We start from the raw sequence: 17,293 nt of genomic DNA, 5'->3' as shown, positions 1-17,293 counted from the left end.
TGTCCTAAATATGATAAATGATGATGCACTGATCACTTTCTCGTCTCCTATAAACCAAAAGATAATATGCTTGAAAAAAAATGCATCCTTTCCCCAACATTACCCCCTTCAAAGCTTTAATAACTGAACCAGAAAAGGTCCGTTCTGCTTAGCAGTCACAGGGCTCATAACTCAACATCCTCCCTCTGTCTCTCTCAGTAGTCTTGCTGATTAGACGTGGACACCCTCCTCCTTCTCCTTCCTTTCTTCCCAGACTCCCTATTTCTCAGTCATTGAGTAGTCAGGAGAGTCTGTGTGGGAGCGATACATTCCAGTTTAATATTTGACTCTGACTCAGACCTGAAGAGAGCAAAGGTGGGAGGGACAGACAAAGGCAACAGAAAACAGGAGGATGACCACACCGGATGAGTAATACAAGTCTGATGTCAATTTTAATGAGTTGGTTCAATAAAAATCAGTAAAAAAAAACTGACTTCCTTGCATACAGGCAATTACAAATGTTGTTTTTATACCAACACAACATTTACATGAGGAGTGAAAAAACAATGCAGTTATTAAATATCTACACAACCAGTCTTAACTCAGTGCAGTTGCAATAATCTCCCCTGTCTTTGTTGAAGAAAAACAAATAGTCACATTAAGTCACACAAAGGAAAACATATATCCTAACAGACAATGTACATACATTAATGTAAAACCAGCCCATCTGTGCTGCTGTGGAGATCGGCGTATTCTGAAGATGATGGAAGATGTCTGAATGCTACAATGGCTGAGGTACTGGATTTGTGGCTGGAAGAGAAAAAGAAATTATTACAATATTTAATATTAAAGTAAAAAATCTCAAACATGGTGCTGTATTAGTCCTATTTTGAAACCCATGGGTCTTTTTTTAATGTGTTTTTTTGAAACCATACAATCTACAAGTCTGAATAATCAGTCAGTGTAATAAAAAAAAACACACACACACACACACACACATGCATCTGTTTCCTAAAGAGATATGTGACCTTGAATTCTGTAAGGCCAATTCCAGCGAGGACTCACCCACTCCACTGATGTCCACTGTCTCTGCACAGCCCAGAAAGCGAGCCACGTGTGGTGTGCAGGAGGTAGGTTTGTCCTGGTTTTCTCTAAGACAGCGCTCAAACTCCACAAACTCCTTAGAACAGCCTTGTCTAATCTTCTGGATCACTGGACTATCAAAACAAATGTGGGAGTTAGAAACAAACATGGTTTGAAATTGTTGCTGTAAGGATGTGAAGTGCCAGATGGGAGTGAATGTATGTTGCCTTACTGTGATGATGTGCACTCTGCAACCTTTATCTTCAGTTCATGACACGTTTGCTGCCATGTTGATGGGTTGGAGGCCACACATGACCCATATGCTTCCATTTCTTTATGGCAATACTTTGCCGTGATATCCATGGCAGCCTGCCTGAAAGGTAACAGATGTATGCAAATCAGTCTGTGACCACAAACAAATCCAATGATCATAAATCTGACAAATCTGCTATAAAACGCACAAACAGTACAGTAATAAAGTAACTAAAAACATGATTCACAAAGTAGCAAATTGCTTTGTTTACAGTCTGCATGTACGTATTTCTAGAGAAGACAAGTAGATGCAGTGCTGACGTGAGCCACATTTAAATATCTTACATTTTTCTCTGTTAAGGATTTCTGACACGAAGAAGCTGAACAATCAAGGTTACACCGCCTGTGTTTCTGCATGTGGAGCCATGTCTGCGCTGCAACTACCGTGAACACCTATTACTGTCTGATAGGATGGAAACGCAGCGTTGAGAAATGGGTCTTTGATGTTATTGGTTCAGATCTGTGTCTATCTCACACTCCGGCTACTCCCCTATAATGACGATGAACATATTAAAGGGGCAGCTACAAACTCGCATACAGTCTATGTTTGAAATATTACGACAGATTAATATATATTTTATCAAATAAACCTCTTTATTTGCATGTTATATGATGCTGAACCTGAACAACACAGTTTAACTTCATGGAAAATAACAAAAGTTTGATTTCTTTTTTTGTTCAATCACATTGTGCCAAGAAAACATTACGTGTCTTTGCGCGTTTACGTATGCGGAAGCGACAGTCGGTGTACGAGCCATTCAGTAAACGGGCTCTGAAAGCTGGACCAAGCATCGCTCCGTGTGTACATTCACATTTTTTAACCGGCTACAACACGACGGAGTGATGGTGGATGATAGAGGGGGCCGGGGGAGTGAGCACAGCACAATGAACAACACCGAGAAAGAGGGGAGTGTGGTAGCAGACGGGATCCGGGAACCGGGTGAGCTGCAAATGGCCCCCTCTGTGAACCACAACCAGCATGACAGCGGCACCGGCGACGAGCTGGTGAGCTCGGTGACGCTGTACAGGCGAAGGCCCCGGCTGCTACACGGCACTGTCCTCCCGTTTCTGGCTGTTCTCTACCCGGGCTGGCTGTACGTGTGGTTAGGGGTGTACGGTGCCGCCGAGTATCCAGAGGCAGGCCTCCTGGCGCTAGCCGCTATCGGGATCGCGCACGTCCTCACAGCGCTCTCTGGTTATTGGTCAGTGCATGCGCACTGTTGGCTCACTTGTTCCAAGGTAAACACGACTTACAACAACAAAAATAGTATACTGATATCTTTAGGGGACCAGCAGCTTCCCTCTATACATTGTGCATAGAGATCAGAGGTCAGGCACAGTTTGATCCCAGGAGCACGAAATCTCAAAGCTCAAAGGCTTCACGGCAGGGCAGGTGTTTGGTTTGAATCCCGTGTGGATGGTTTTCGGGATGGTGTCTGCACCCACTGCAGCACACGGATGATCAAACGAGTTTAAATCAGTAATGACATTTCTCTCATAAACATGACGTTCAGCCGTCAGTGGCACATTTATATCTTCATTTTAATCTCTAAAACATTTCTCTTGGATTTGTGGACATGGTTGCAATTATTGTTTCATTTGAAACACTTTAATAGACATTGGAAGATTGCTATGTTTTCTTTCTGCCAAGCAGAATTTAAATGTCTGTGTAACTTTCTTTTACGTTTCACGTCCTGCACGTTTTACTAGAGGAAATATTACACAAACCAAAACATTCAAGAGATTTATTGTCATTTGCAAGTAAAAACACATGGTTTATACAGCAGTTCTTATTTTGCCACCTCTCTTTACACAACAACAACAATAAGAAACATACACAACACAATAATAGAAAAATAATAATAAATGAAAAAAATCTGATTAAGCATTAAACTACTTTAATTTTAAAAGAGAAAAAATGTGTTTCATGAAACAATATCAAAAAGGAGTACTACAGTATTGTTACAGTGATAGATGATATTGACTTGTCTCAGTATTTCTGTAGTAGTAGTCTAAATCCTACAAAAACATAATAATACATTTTGTATCAACAATGTAATTCGGTACAATATTTATAGTCAAATGTAAATATTAAGGGATACCTAAGAATGTGCCTGAACTTCATATTGATCAGGCAAACATCTGTCATAGTATGTATCATTTGAACACCTGTAACAACAACAGTGACTTGCCTCAGCGTGTGAATTCTTCATCTGTTCATTTCTATACACAGGAACCAGATCCAAAAAAGGCTACGCTGGCAAAGGTCATACCCACACCCAACAATGGTTTTGCTGAGCTTGTGGCACTACAGAGGGACCAGGTCAGTTAACATATTAACTTTCAGGACGTTCCAGGTTGTCTTAATTGGAATAAAATGAGTTTTGAGATCCATTTGTTTGAAATTAGTTTTTGTCACTCTTGTCTAGAGATTCATTTGACATGTTTTAAGTGTAGACAATCTGTAAAACTGTCATTATTTTATATTCCCATTTGTTTGGAAACTGAGAAAATACCAATTTGCCTTTTTTGAATCAATACTGTAATTTAATTATTTTCCTTCTCTTGTTCTAACCAATAGGATGAGAACGGGGAGGAGATTCTGTCTTTTGAATTTCAAAAGATCCGCTACGTATTTGACCACAAAGAGAAGAAATGCTTCCTTCCAGTAGCATTTCCCATAAACCATAGGATGGGCTACTTTCAGTCCTGGCGTGGCTACCAGGAGGAGACTGAACTCAGAGCTGCAGAAAAGCGCTATGGCACCAATCGTGCTGAGATGATGGTGCCAGATTTCCTAGAGCTCTTCAAAGAGAGGGCCACAGCTCCCTTTTTTGTTTTCCAGGTATGTATATGGTGTGTTCTGTGTGTGTGAATATTTCTTTATAATTTGACTGATTTTGTGGCTGTTGTTATGATGTGTGATCTGTTGTCTGCCATCCCACAGGTGTTCTGTGTGGGTCTGTGGTGTCTGGACGAGTACTGGTACTACAGTGTTTTCACACTTTTCATGCTGGTGGCATTCGAGGCCTCCCTTGTCCAGCAGCAAATGAGGAACATGTCTGAGATCCGCCGTATGGGAAACAAGCCCTACATGATCCAGGTAGGCTACATCAAATTTAAAATCTAAATCTAATTTTAAATATTAAACATTTCCTGCATCAAAAAATAATTATCTACAGTATATTTCCCACATATTTAAAGCATCATAAATTAATTTTCTGTATTTTGTGCCAGGTGTATCGCAACAGGAAGTGGAGACCTATTTCAAGTGATGAGCTTGTCCCTGGTGACTTAGTCTCAATAGGTAAATGTCATATCAACATTTCGTCCTGTCAACTTCTCATCACAAACACCATGTGAGTGTGTTTTAAATATGTATTCTCTGCTATACAGGACGTTCGCCCCAGGACAACTTGGTACCGTGTGATGTACTGCTACTCAGGGGTCGTTGCATTGTGGATGAGGCCATGCTGACTGGAGAGTCTGTGCCTCAGATGAAGGTTAGAGACAAACTAATATATATTATATGGCATAGCTTTATTTGAGAATATTGTAATTACTGCTGACAATTTGGGGTATGCAGGAGCCAGTGGAGGACTTAGACCCAGAGCGAATCCTGGACCTTCAGACTGACTCTCGACTCCACATCATCTCTGGAGGGACAAAAGTAGTCCAACATAGCCCACCTCTAAAGGCCAGTGCTGGACTGAAACGTAAGTCCTAATTCCTCTCTTTATTTATTTCTTACCAGCAACATATAATGCTGCTGAATTGGTCTATCACCCATCTTTGTCTTCAACAAGGTGCAAGCTCATTAATTTTTCACCTTTTTTGCGCAGCTGTAGATAACGGCTGTGTGGCCTACGTACTGAGAACAGGATTCTACACCTCTCAGGTGAGGAAATTGCTTAGTATGTCTGTTACTACACTCTCCTTTTTCTTGTCATGCTTTTTAATTCTTGTTTTGACACCACGTCAGTTTAGGACATATTGAGTCAGCTGTGAAAGTGTACTGATTGTGTGTACAGGGTAAACTGTTACGGACCATCCTCTTTGGTGTGAAGAGAGTGACGGCAAACAACCTGGAGACTTTCATCTTCATCCTCTTCCTCCTTGTGTTTGCCATTGCTGCAGCTGTTTATGTGTGGGTAGAAGGTGAGGTGCATGGAATCAATTCATTAAGATATAATTCTTACCTAACACAGACATTATCATAGGTGGTCAATAGCTGATGAAGAGGACTTAGATAATATCTAAATAACTATCATTGTGCTTTGTATTACTCCCTCAGGGACCAAGGATGCCAGCAGGAACCGCTACAAGCTGTTCCTGGAGTGTACACTGATCCTTACCTCAGTAGTTCCACCAGAACTCCCTATAGAGCTTTCTCTGGCAGTCAACACATCTCTTATCGCCCTGGCTAAACTTTGTATGTCTGTGTGTCCTGCATGTGTGTTTAATACATGTTAAGATACCCGTTTATAATGCAAAGTTTTTACATCAGTGGTTCATTTACTATACTTTTTCTACTCCTGCCTAGATGTGTTCTGCACAGAGCCATTCAGGATACCATTTGCAGGGAAAGTCGAGGTTTGCTGTTTTGATAAAACAGGAACACTGACCAGTGACAGTCTGGTAGTACGTGGAGTAGCAGGGCTCAGGTAAACCTTACCCACCATTCTTGGTGTTTTACTTTAAACAGCATAATTCGTAACGCCCATTTATATGTATATGTGTGTATGTATGTATATTTGCACTGTGTCAAGCATATCGTCCAATGTTTTTATGACAGAGAAGGAAAGGAGGTGATGCCTGTATCTGAGATCCCAGTTGAGACACATCGAGTGGTGGCCACATGTCACTCACTGGTCACTCTGGATGATGGACAGCTGGTGGGTGATCCACTTGAGAAGGCCATGCTGACTGCTGCTGACTGGACCCTCACTAAAGGTATAGAGAAATGGCCTCCACTTAATGTCCCAGTTGTAGGTGTGTGGGAGAACATTTGTTTGCTCATGTTTGTGTTTGAAATTTGCATTTGCTTCTGACTTGCAGTAATGCTCCAGGTTGCATAACACCTGTTGTGTTCAGATTGGTGGTGTAATTTGACTAGTGAATTCTGAAGTAATTCTGTTCTTAAAATACACTGTATTTTAATGCAGATCTTAATATTTGGTTATTTTTTTAATGCTTCTTGTTGACTCTTCCCTCCTTGATCAGATGAAAAGGTGTTCCCACGAGGCATTAAAACCCAAGGACTTAAGATCCATCAGCGTTTCCACTTTGCCAGTGCTCTGAAGAGGATGTCTGTCCTGGCCTCTTATGAAAAACTGGGCTCCACTGAACTCTGCTACATCTCAACTGTCAAAGGAGCTCCAGAGACACTCAGAGGAATGGTACATATCGACGCCATGCTTACTACATACATGGTCTAGCCCAATCATGCGTACCTATTGGTGTTCTAATTTGTAATTGTAGTTTGCAGAATGTCCAGCAAGTTATGACGAAGTCCACAAGGAAATGTCCCGGGAAGGGGCTAGAGTGTTGGCCCTGGGTTACAAAGAGATGGGACACATGAGTCACCAACAGGTTATAATTACGTTTTTCTCACATCTTTCAGAGATTGTCTGATTTATCTGAGTAGTCTTGTCTGTGAAAAAATCCATTTTGTTGGAGGTTGAGTTGGATCTTTTTGGGTCACGTAGGTCCGGGAGATAAGCCGCGACGCCCTGGAGTGTGGCTTGCATTTCGCTGGGTTCATGGTTGTGTCCTGCCCCCTCAAGAGTGACAGCAAGACCGTCATCAGAGAGATCCAGGAAGCTTCTCATCATGTAAATAACCTGAGAAGACACACCTGTGCACATGTACTCAAACAGCATAGTTTCAGTGATGGATAATGATGATGAATAATTCCTCTTCCTCTACTCTCAGGTGGTGATGATCACAGGCGACAACCCTCTAACAGCATGCCATGTAGCAAGAGAGCTCCACTTCATCCAGAAAGAACACACACTTGTATTGCAGCCAGGCCCCAGTCACGGTAAAACAAATTATTTCTCAAGTAGGCCAGTGGAGAACAATGTCAGTGTTAAAGGTTGTAGCTAAAGGGCATAACAATTCTTGTAGTAATCCATTTCTAGTGTGTATTTTGACCAAGGACATATGCAGAATCCTGTATCTGATGTTATGTTTATTTTTCAGGTGATTGGCAGTGGGAGTCTATTGATGGCAGTGTGTGTGTACCACTACCCCCTCCCTCCGTCTCCTCATTTGTGCAACAGTTCGACTTGTGTGTAACAGGCGAGGGGCTGGCCAGACTGAGCTGTGACCCCCGGCTACTTCACCTCCTCTTGCCTCACATACGGGTCTTTGCTCGTGTCAGTCCAAAACAGAAGGTAGGTCCCGAAAACATGTCTCATTTAGTCTGTGATCATGTGTTTTTTTTCAATGGATAACTAGCCAAACTTATACAATATGACATTATGCTGAGGTTTATAAACCACCGCTCTGATTAAGAACAAAATATTTAGCATTAGAGTTTAGGCAGATGGTAGTCTACACAAAAGCAAAAGCTCTCTAAGTATTTTAAACTAGGGAACATCACTTGTTTTGTCTCACAGAAAATTGTGAAAAAAAGGGAAATTTCTCTGGGAGTTGTTTGAGGCATTTAGGATTGTAGTAAAAGAATTGAATTTAAAAGTGCTTTGAAAATTCTTAGCTATAAAGATGGTTGTCTATTCTGTTTCAGGAATTTGTCATCACAAGTCTAAAGGGGCTGGGTTATGTGACACTAATGTGTGGTGATGGCACAAATGATGTTGGAGCTCTGAAACACGCCCACATAGGTAAGATTTTTCAACTACTAAGAATGAAAGCATCTGTCCCTATGTATGACCCCAACAGTTTGTAGTGATAATGTTTTTTCCTCAGGTGTTGCTTTGTTAGCCAACGCCCCTGAGCGCATGCCTGAAAAAAAGAAACGAGGGAGAGAAAAGGAGGCATCCACGGCAGAATCCAGACCTTTGCCACAAGTCACTTCAGGAGGCAAACTGAGTTCCAGGGCCGCAAGGCAACGGGTAATGGCCCAGAGAGAGGAGCAGCTTGCAGCACAAAAGGTACATGTATTCAAGAAGAGCCCTCCTTCTGATTCTTAAAAGTTAAATTGGGTCCTCTTATTTGTTTCTTCTTCTTTCTTCTTCTCACAAGACTACTTAATGCAGCATTTTAACCTTCTCCCCAGTTACAAGAATCAACAGAACAAGTTATTTATAGCTCAGAAAAAACAAGAAATGTGCCTTTAAAATAATATAGTTATTGTGTGTGTCTGAACATCTGGGTTTATTCTTTAACAGGAGAGGATCAGTCAAGTCTTACGAGAACTTGAAGAGGATCAGGTACAAGTAGTGAAACTGGGTGATGCCTCCATCGCTGCCCCTTTCACCTCCAAACTCTCCTCTATACAATGCAGTAAGTAAAGCTCATTTACAGTTTAATCTATGAACACAGTTGTCAAAGATCTGTACATAAAGCTGCTTTATCTTTTTTTACCCCCAGTCTGCCATGTAATAAAGCAAGGTCGTTGCACCCTGGTGACAACACTCCAAATGTTCAAGATCCTTGCTCTCAATGCCCTGGTGCTTGCCTACAGCCAGTCTGTGCTCTACCTCGAGGGGGTTAAGTTCAGCGATTTCCAAGCGACCCTGCAGGGCCTACTCTTGGCCGGATGCTTCCTCTTCATCTCTAGATCAAAGGTGAGAATTTATGCAAGAAAACACAAGATCTACATGTTTCTGTTTTCCTATGAAGGTAATATTTACTGAATGTTTTTCTCCTACCATGGACTACCACACTGTGACACATGCCAACTGTTTTTGATAGAAACCAAATTAATAGTCTTTTTTATTTTATTCTATTTACACAGCCACTGAAAACATTGTCTCAAGAGCGGCCCTTACCAAACATCTTCAACCTTTATACGGTGTTGACTGTGCTGCTGCAGTTTGCTGTCCACTTCTGTAGTCTGGTGTACCTTTACAAAGAGGCACAAACCAGGAGTCCACCCAGGTAAGCCACAGTAAGACAGAAAGGGAGATAAATATATATAATAATAATATAATATGAATATTTTATATTAATACATTCTAATAACATTTTTACTTGTCCTTTCTCTTTTGCAGAGCGGAGCAGTTTGTAGACCTATATAAAGAGTTTGAACCCAGTCTAATTAACAGCACCGTGTATATAATGTCCATGGCCATGCAGATGGCCACCTTTGCCATTAATTATAAGGTACTTATTCTTAATACCATTAGTATGTTTCATCTCTGTATTTTTGGTAGTATAATAAACTCACAGCATTGTTTCCGGTGTCCAATAGGGTCACCCCTTCATGGAGTCTCTCAGTGAGAATCGACCACTACTATGGAGTATCGCTCTGTCGGGTTTAGCGATCGTAGGACTTCTTACCGGTTCATCACCAGAATTCAATGAACAGTTTGCTCTTGTAGATATCCCAACTGAGGTGAGCTGATCTTATTTCACCATGGATTGTCATTGTTGTAATAGCCCTGTAATATTCATGTATGCCATGAGGTAACCAGCTTCTTGTTTACTTCCTTGCAGTTCAAATTAATCATTGCCCAAGTTCTGGTGGTGGACTTTGTTGTTGCCCTGCTGGTGGACCGTATCCTGCAGTTCCTGCTGGGCAAAGGAACTCTCAGGCTGCCTTCTTGAACTCAGTGCCAACAGTGACCGCTGCCCTTACCAACCAAACTGTAAAGGGAGAGAAGACTTTGGAGGAGGAAGAGAATTAAAGCTGTTGTGACATACACAAGACAGCTGAGACAGTCATGGCGTGCAGTACTGTACACTCCGTGTATCCCTTCCTTTGTCCTACGCTGCCCCTCCTTAACCATCTGTGTTTCTGTATTTTCATCAGCTTTGTTTCGGTTCTTTTTCTGTTATCTTCATAACTCTGGATTTTTTTGTTCCGAGTCTCTCTCCCTTTCTTCATCTGTCCCTCCCCGCTGCTACACAAGGCCATGAAGACAGCAGTATTGAGTGGAGTGTGAGACTGTGTGCCAGCTAGAGTGAAACATAAAGGCACACAAAAGGGGCATTCTCTAAGAGAATTGCGAAAGTGTTTTTGATTTTTTGATTCCTCTGCTTGATTTTGTAAAAAGTGAAAAACATCTCTAACAGACTTATAAAGACTTACAGATATAAATTATGAAGTCTGTCAAGTGTTTTGTCAAGTACTAAAGTGTCCGCACAATGTCCGAAAGGATGAGCATGTCCAGCTGGTCATGAACTGTCCTGTTTTAAGAAATAGGTAAGTAGATAATGATCATGATATGAGAATATAGTGTAACTGTGGAAAAGAAAGACATTCATCTACTGAAACCTCATATCTCATAGAACACATGACACTGGCCAAAACAAACAAAAGACTGGAAGATTGTGCACCTCATGTTTACTGAACTTGATTACCCTTTCAAACTGTTTGCTATTTATCTTTGATATGAACATACATAAACCTTTGTTTGATGAACAAACTAGAGCAGCTGTAATAAAATTCCTTTCCCAAAAAATATAGATAGAAATCTAATCCATTGCATTGTGAACCAAGTATTGTACCAGGAATTCAAGAACCACAGAGTCGTTAAGGGTCTTGAATATCCAAAATGTACATGTTGGACTCCTAATTCATTTAACACAAGGTTTACAATGAACTAAACAAAAATATACATACACAGTACATACATTTGAGAATATCATATACAATCAAGAGACTATCAAAGTTGTTTTTCTGAGAAACTGGCTCCAGCTTCTCATCAGCAACTGTTGGGACTGCCATTTTCTGCTCAGGTAATGAAACAAAGCTGACACAATTTAGACAAAAATTTGGTGTGTGGTGTTTCTATAATTGATTCATATAACCTGTGTCCCCTAATGAGGGACATTTTGGATGCTTTATTATGAATCATCCAGTTTTTATAGTAAAAATTGTTTGTTTAATCTTGGTCAAATGTAGCTAGAGTATTTTTCAAAAGGTAATCTAAAAGAACATGATGAAAGAGTTTAATATTTTCTTTTTCCTTAAACAAGTAATGTATATTTAACCCGTTGTTTTCTTTTTGCTTTACCATTCAGGGGTTAGGAAATACCCCATAATCAATGTACAGATTAGGATGCCTCTCAGAGCAGTGCAGGAGCCATAATGTTGAAGATCGAGGGATGTGCAAAGAATAAGCCATCACAGCAACTGAAATGTGAACTTACAATCTTGCCAGGTAACGCTATTGCCAAAAAAAGTAAAACTACAACAAAACGGTCAAAGCTGTTTTTTTAGGCCAAAGCACCAGAAATCTCTTCAGCCATCAGAAATCCAATGTGTACACAGAGGATCAGAGTTGGGCGTTCCCCTCTGAACTATAGGTAGGCTTGCTCTTATTTTTAAGGGTTTCAGAGGAAGACGATTGGATTGGTTTCTTGAAGTATTTAATTATGACATTTTTCTATTTATATTTTCCATTTTATGGTCTTAAAGGATGTTTTATTTTTTTTATGTTTTACCTTGAGCATGTTTAGCATGGCTGCATATGCTGCTATACATCTGCTGTGTTATTTAAAAGACCTTTTGACATACACAACAACAACAACAAAAAATCTGAATAATTATGCTACTTCTAACTATGCTACTTCTGACACATAACTAAGGGGTTACTGGAAAGCATATATAGATATTTAATTGTAGCAGTACTACAGTAAACATTAAACTAGAAAATCAGGGGCCTGTAAAGAGGTTCTTTGCCTCTCTGTAGTCGCCTGTGCCACAGTCACACTACATTTCCCATGATGCTTAGGTCAGAAAAAGGGTTCGGCTTGTTGGGCGCGGGCTGTGAAAGGAACCATTTGAAAGAAAAAATGGCGGAAAAACATCTTGAATCTGGACCAGGCGGGTATGTAACTTTTTCTTTGACCGCGACACCCGATTTGATCTTTAAAAGTTTGCGTTGTGTTGAGAAAGTACAGTAAAGCTTTTTATTTGAGCTTTATTTTGTTTTAGTTCACGCTAAAGTAGTGTCTGTCTTATTGTGGTCTGCGGTGCTTAACTGCCAGTTAACTCGACGTTAACTTTAACGTGTCAGCAACACGCTGTTTTGGACATTTTATTAATTATTCAAAGAGTAGTTTACTGGTATTTTGTACATGTAACCGTAGCCTGTAAATTCACTTATTTTTCTCGCAGTGTCGGAAGTGTCGTCGTTGAAGAAGAACCCCAAAATGAGGTAACAAACGTTAATGCATTTCATATAGCTAATCCTACATCCTGCAGCTCATCCGGCTACAGTGTCACTGCTACTTTGCTCTTTGCTTAAATCTTTCTTGTACACCAAGGTCACCTCGGTGAAACAATCATTGAAAAGATGCTCTTCCACAAGCCCGAGTACAGCTCCCCCACACAAATCTCCCCGTACCGACTTCCTATCACCCACCACACAGATCCCAGATGCAGGGCAAAGACCTCCAGAGTCAGACAAACAAGAAATGGAGACAGAAAGCACCGAGGCGCCTGCAAGTCCCACTGTCAGCCCCACTGCACGGAGGAAGTCCTGGAGGAGAGCCACCATAACACGACGCTCCCTTCCTGCCCTTCCCAACTTGTATCAAAGTGAGATATGGGCTTACAGTAGTCATATAATATTGGGGATTTGTTTTGCACTATAAACACCTTATTTCTCATTTTATTGTAGGTTTGTGCATGGGCATAAGTACATCCCTGTCACAGCAAGAAAGGCTTGAGAAATTGATGGAGGCTTCGATGAAGGTGAGTGTGACAGGGTTATAAACTTGACTGAAAATGTGAGAAGTTAAATAAGCAGGTTCCTTTTTATCTTGTTGGTATTGGCTGTTTGAAATAATCACATTACAGTAAAATATATTATATACAATAATGTTAAAAGAACAAAAATATTAGTGACATGATTTTATTTAAGGGTTCCTATCTACTGTACATAAGTTGTCCTATTGACATACTCTATGAGTGGGCTGTTTGGGTCTTGGATGCATTATGGTAGAAGGGAGGATACACTTAGTTTATATTAGTCATAACTAAAATTCCTAATGGATCTCTGCCTAATTGCCTATGCTTCATTTTCAGCTGGCAATAGAGAGAACTCAAAATTCACTGCAGTCCGTGCCAAAAACCTCACTGGAGACATTTCAGAAAAGAGGTTAGTACATATTTCATGGAGGGTTTTTTTTATTTTAAAGGCATGGCCGTTGAAGATACATTGAGTTTATGTTATTTCTTTGTTTGTGTTTTGTGTCTTCCTTGGTGCAGTTGAGCACATGGAGAAAGAATGGGGTTGTCTAGCCAAACGCATACGCAGTGAACCACGGGGTCACCATCTCCCTGTTAGTGCAGCCAGGTAGGATGCTGTTTTGTTAAATTTTTTAAAATGTATTTATTCAGTATTATGCATGTATTATTTTCTTCATCTCCTGCATTTATGCCCTGGTCATTTGCTTTAAGTTGTAGTGATCCTGCAGTGCAAATAGCCATGGAAAGAGTCCAGAAAGCTGTTAACAGGTATGTTCTCCTTAAATCACTATAGCACACAAAGTATTCATACCCACCATACATTCAGAAAACTTAGTGTGATCTATCACATGAGATTGTTTTTTTCCTTTTCTTTTTACTGGCCTATGTTGTGTTTTAGGCTCCAGGCTGAAAGTGAATCATGGGAGGCACTGTTGAACAAACACCGGAGTAAAGCAGAGGAAATGGAAAGGTGAACATGTGTACTGTCACTGAGGAATACTGTAGCAATTCTCTGTTACAGTAAGTCAATATTTTCTTCTCAATTGTGAGTCAATAATGTGTCTTATTCATTACAGGAAAGTGGAGCGAGGCCGGGAGAGAGGCATATCATTGGACACTACATCTGTGGCTCGGTCCTCGCAGTACCATTTCATACAGAGTAAACCTGACTATCATGGTCTCCTCTGTAGACAGCAGCCCATGCTTCACACAATGACAATGATTGTATGTTGGAAAATTTCTTTTTCTATTACTAAAATAAGTTAAAAACATATCAATAGTAGAAACTGACTATTTTAGCAAAGTTGAAATCTGTAGGGTTTTTAACAAAATTGTGTTTATAAACCATCTCTGTGGTATGCTAAAATACTAATGGAGGAATCATGCCTTGGTTGTGAGAGTGATGAACACAAGAAATGAAATGAAGTTGATTTCTGTTGTTTGCTTATATTACCAGCACTCTGAATCAAATCAAAGGACGCCCCCATAGCCCTGAAAGAGTATCTGAATTTTTGAGTGATATACCCTTAATTACTCATAACCAGACTATGTCTAAAAATATGAATGTATTTGCAGAAAAACAATCAACATCTGTACTGTTACTTTTCTGCTAAAGCATGTTTAGGAGGTAATCAGTTATACCTTTTTTTTATGTTTAGATGGACACTCAATGTAAGATGGTTAGAGAGCTCCTCTCCATCAAAAAGCAGTCACAGTTATTGGTGAAAGAGACCAGTGGCCGATTGGGTAACGATTTTATTTGTCTTTCATCTTTTATATAGACTAGTTTTCTGAAATCAACATTGATATGGCATTTTAACATTTAACCTGGTTACTATTTTCTACCAGCTGCGGAGGCAGGACTGCAGGATCTTTCACCCGACCTCATCAGGAACCTCATGGCAGGACCTTTATCCGCATCTACATAGTCACTTTGGCAGGAGACAAGCAGAAGCAATCAAACATTTAATGGACCATTGTTCTTTATGACCTGTAGATAATGATCATATTGTTTTTAACATACATCAAGCACTAATTTGGCTTCCTGTGTCAAAACAATTTCCATCAGCAGCAGTTGTAACGGAGCTAGCTCAGGTGATCCATGTGTTTGACCAGCAGGTGGCAGTGGCTGGCTTTACAAAAACTGACATGTGCTGTGAATGATAACAGTGGATTTTTCTGTTAAGCCTTAAGTACATTCTCACTTGGAAAACCTGACATGTTAAAATTAGACTGCTTGCTCTAAGAAATTAAAGAAAGAATGTCGGTGTGACGTGTTGTCATGAAATATTAAAATATAATGACTGGATCTAATGAATAGAAACTAAAATTAATTTGGCTTTATAAAATAGTCAATGTAGTGACATTTTTGAGTAGGCCTAACTACTATTAATAAATATATAGTCAAAAGGCAAAGAAGAGAATCTTGTTGGTGTATATGGTGCAATTTTAAAATGTCATTAAACCTGTGAAGAAACCAGTTTCTCAATTGAAATCACTTTAATTGACAACATAAAAACATTACCCATGGCGATAATGAAGCTGTATGCAAAACAAGAGTTTGAAAACAAGAATTCTGCTACAGTCTAGTTAATGTAAAGTCCCTTTTAAATGTTCATCCTCAGTCACATTTACTTGCTTCTTGGTGCCGCATCTATTTCACTTCATCAGTGTCCCCTGACCATTCAGGAGAAGGCCCCTCCCCCACAGTGACTCACCCCCATCTCTTGCATTTGGCTGGGTCACTGATGCAGAACGAAGCTTTGACATTGTACCAGTCAGTCAAAGCTTTGTTAGCTATCACTCTTATCTCTTGGACCCATTCACTCATTAATGTTCATATTTAATTTGTTTCTCTGATGATTATAGTATGAAGAAAGCCCCCTGCCCCATTGCCAGCCATAAATAAGAGTGATTGACTTTCTGTCCTCTGCTGTTATGATTTCCAACATGGACTATGGTGAATTTTCCTGGTGATTGTATTCAAGGGAGTGACTAGAGAGCACGGGGACAAGCAAAGGGAAGACATGCAGGGTTGTGACTGTGAGAGTTGTGAGTAAGGGAGGATGGTGCACAGCAGGAGAGATCGATTCTTATTTAAATGAAAATGAGCCTTGATGCTTGTGGGGTGAGAGGAGGGCAGCTTTAGCATCCAAATGAATAGAAGTTTCACAGAAATGATCCTTAGCTGAATCACTAACAATAAAAACATAAAGAAGTTTACAAAGCCACTGGCATAGTCCTTTTACTTTCGAGGAAGGTCTCTCTTGACAGTGACAGAAATTGACTTTGGGGTTTCATTATAACCTCTGCAGCAACTCGCTTAAAACTGTAAACTGTAACCTCAGTAACCCAGTAAATGCCATGTTATAAGTTGTTCTTACAGTGTTTGATTTGGATGCTATGCATATGTGTCTTGGGTGTGACTAGGCTCTCCAAGTTCCCTGTTTGTAGAGTATCATTAGAAAGAAAGAAAGGAGAGTTATTTTTGCTGTAATGTATGAATATTTAGCTTTGTGAAGTTTGATTGTGGTGTTAAAATCTGCTGCTTGGGTTAATCACCAAGAAACCTGAATTGTGACTTGTACTATATGCACATGCAAAGAGCAATTACTGTTTACTGTTGCTGTATTCTCTATTCTTGTTGTCTCTAACTTTAGATTGATTAGCTACAGATTGTAGTAGATGGATGTGTGGAGAGTCAGCATAAACCATTGCCAGTTTGGTCCTACTCTCTCATGCACACCCATCATCTCTTTTCAGTACAGCAAGGCTGGCTGCAGCTCTCCTCCACATCCATTCAGCCAGCCATTCGTCTTGGAAAGCTGTCTCTCTGATCTGAGTGATAAACTACAGCAGAATTGCCCAGTTTGCAAAAAACAAGGACACTTGTTTTCAATCTGTGCTGTCAACATTTTCATACTGAAAACTGATGGGATGTTTCATTCATCGGGGGTTTAGGATAGAATGATATTCTTAGTTTGGACTGTTTTGCTTTAATATTGAATATTATTCTTCAAAATTGCCACAATTTGCCTATACGCATGGATATCAGTGAATTGACTTGCAGGCGCTACTTATGAAATAACA

The 17,293-nt window shown here is 40.1% G+C and overlaps 3 protein-coding genes across 5 annotated transcripts; 2 read left to right on the top strand and 1 right to left on the bottom strand.

The window, feature by feature from the left end:
• Window positions 1–96: 96 nt before the first annotated feature.
• On the bottom strand, window positions 97–1,819 carry chchd5 (coiled-coil-helix-coiled-coil-helix domain containing 5). Of its 2 annotated transcripts, XR_002042343.2 has the most exons (5): window positions 1,660–1,819; window positions 1,295–1,435; window positions 1,045–1,196; window positions 686–789; window positions 97–339 (listed from the first exon to the last, which is right to left on the bottom strand). XR_002042343.2 is itself a non-coding variant. In XM_010730371.3 (4 exons), coding segments are annotated over exons 1-4 (324 nt in total). In that variant the 5' UTR covers window positions 1,662–1,819; the 3' UTR covers window positions 406–760. The 2 variants fall into 2 exon arrangements, 1 of the variants encoding a protein (XP_010728673.2); XM_010730371.3 differs by lacking the exon at window positions 97–339 and having other exon boundaries at window positions 406–789.
• A 254-nt stretch (window positions 1,820–2,073) lies between these two features.
• Window positions 2,074–10,957, top strand: atp13a1 (ATPase 13A1). The gene is made up of 25 exons (XM_010730370.3): window positions 2,074–2,613; window positions 3,608–3,697; window positions 3,956–4,219; window positions 4,322–4,477; window positions 4,612–4,681; window positions 4,771–4,877; window positions 4,961–5,090; window positions 5,217–5,272; window positions 5,406–5,532; window positions 5,669–5,806; window positions 5,918–6,038; window positions 6,170–6,327; window positions 6,598–6,773; window positions 6,856–6,966; window positions 7,083–7,208; window positions 7,309–7,417; window positions 7,579–7,772; window positions 8,126–8,222; window positions 8,308–8,492; window positions 8,730–8,844; window positions 8,932–9,128; window positions 9,299–9,441; window positions 9,555–9,666; window positions 9,755–9,898; window positions 10,000–10,957. Exons 1-25 carry the CDS (start codon window positions 2,218–2,220, stop codon window positions 10,108–10,110), a joined length of 3,633 nt encoding a protein of 1,210 aa, XP_010728672.3. The 5' UTR covers window positions 2,074–2,217; the 3' UTR covers window positions 10,111–10,957.
• Window positions 10,958–12,204: 1,247 nt separating this feature from the next.
• dsn1 (DSN1 component of MIS12 kinetochore complex) lies at window positions 12,205–16,680 on the top strand. Of its 2 annotated transcripts, none has more exons than XM_010730368.3 (11): window positions 12,205–12,338; window positions 12,629–12,668; window positions 12,778–13,051; window positions 13,134–13,207; window positions 13,541–13,613; window positions 13,724–13,811; window positions 13,916–13,972; window positions 14,103–14,174; window positions 14,281–14,428; window positions 14,863–14,950; window positions 15,053–16,680. In XM_010730368.3, exons 1-11 carry the CDS (start codon window positions 12,232–12,234, stop codon window positions 15,130–15,132), a joined length of 1,101 nt encoding a protein of 366 aa, XP_010728670.3. In that variant the 5' UTR covers window positions 12,205–12,231; the 3' UTR covers window positions 15,133–16,680. The 2 variants fall into 2 exon arrangements, with proteins under 2 accessions (XP_010728670.3, XP_010728671.3); XM_010730369.3 differs by having other exon boundaries at window positions 12,206–12,338; window positions 12,883–13,051.
• The last annotated feature ends 613 nt before the right edge of the window (window positions 16,681–17,293 follow it).

This window comes from Larimichthys crocea, chromosome XII (genome assembly GCF_000972845.2).
Source record: "Larimichthys crocea isolate SSNF chromosome XII, L_crocea_2.0, whole genome shotgun sequence".
Lineage (NCBI taxonomy): Eukaryota > Metazoa > Chordata > Actinopteri > Sciaenidae > Larimichthys > Larimichthys crocea.
This window is presented reverse-complemented; position numbering and strand designations above follow the sequence as displayed.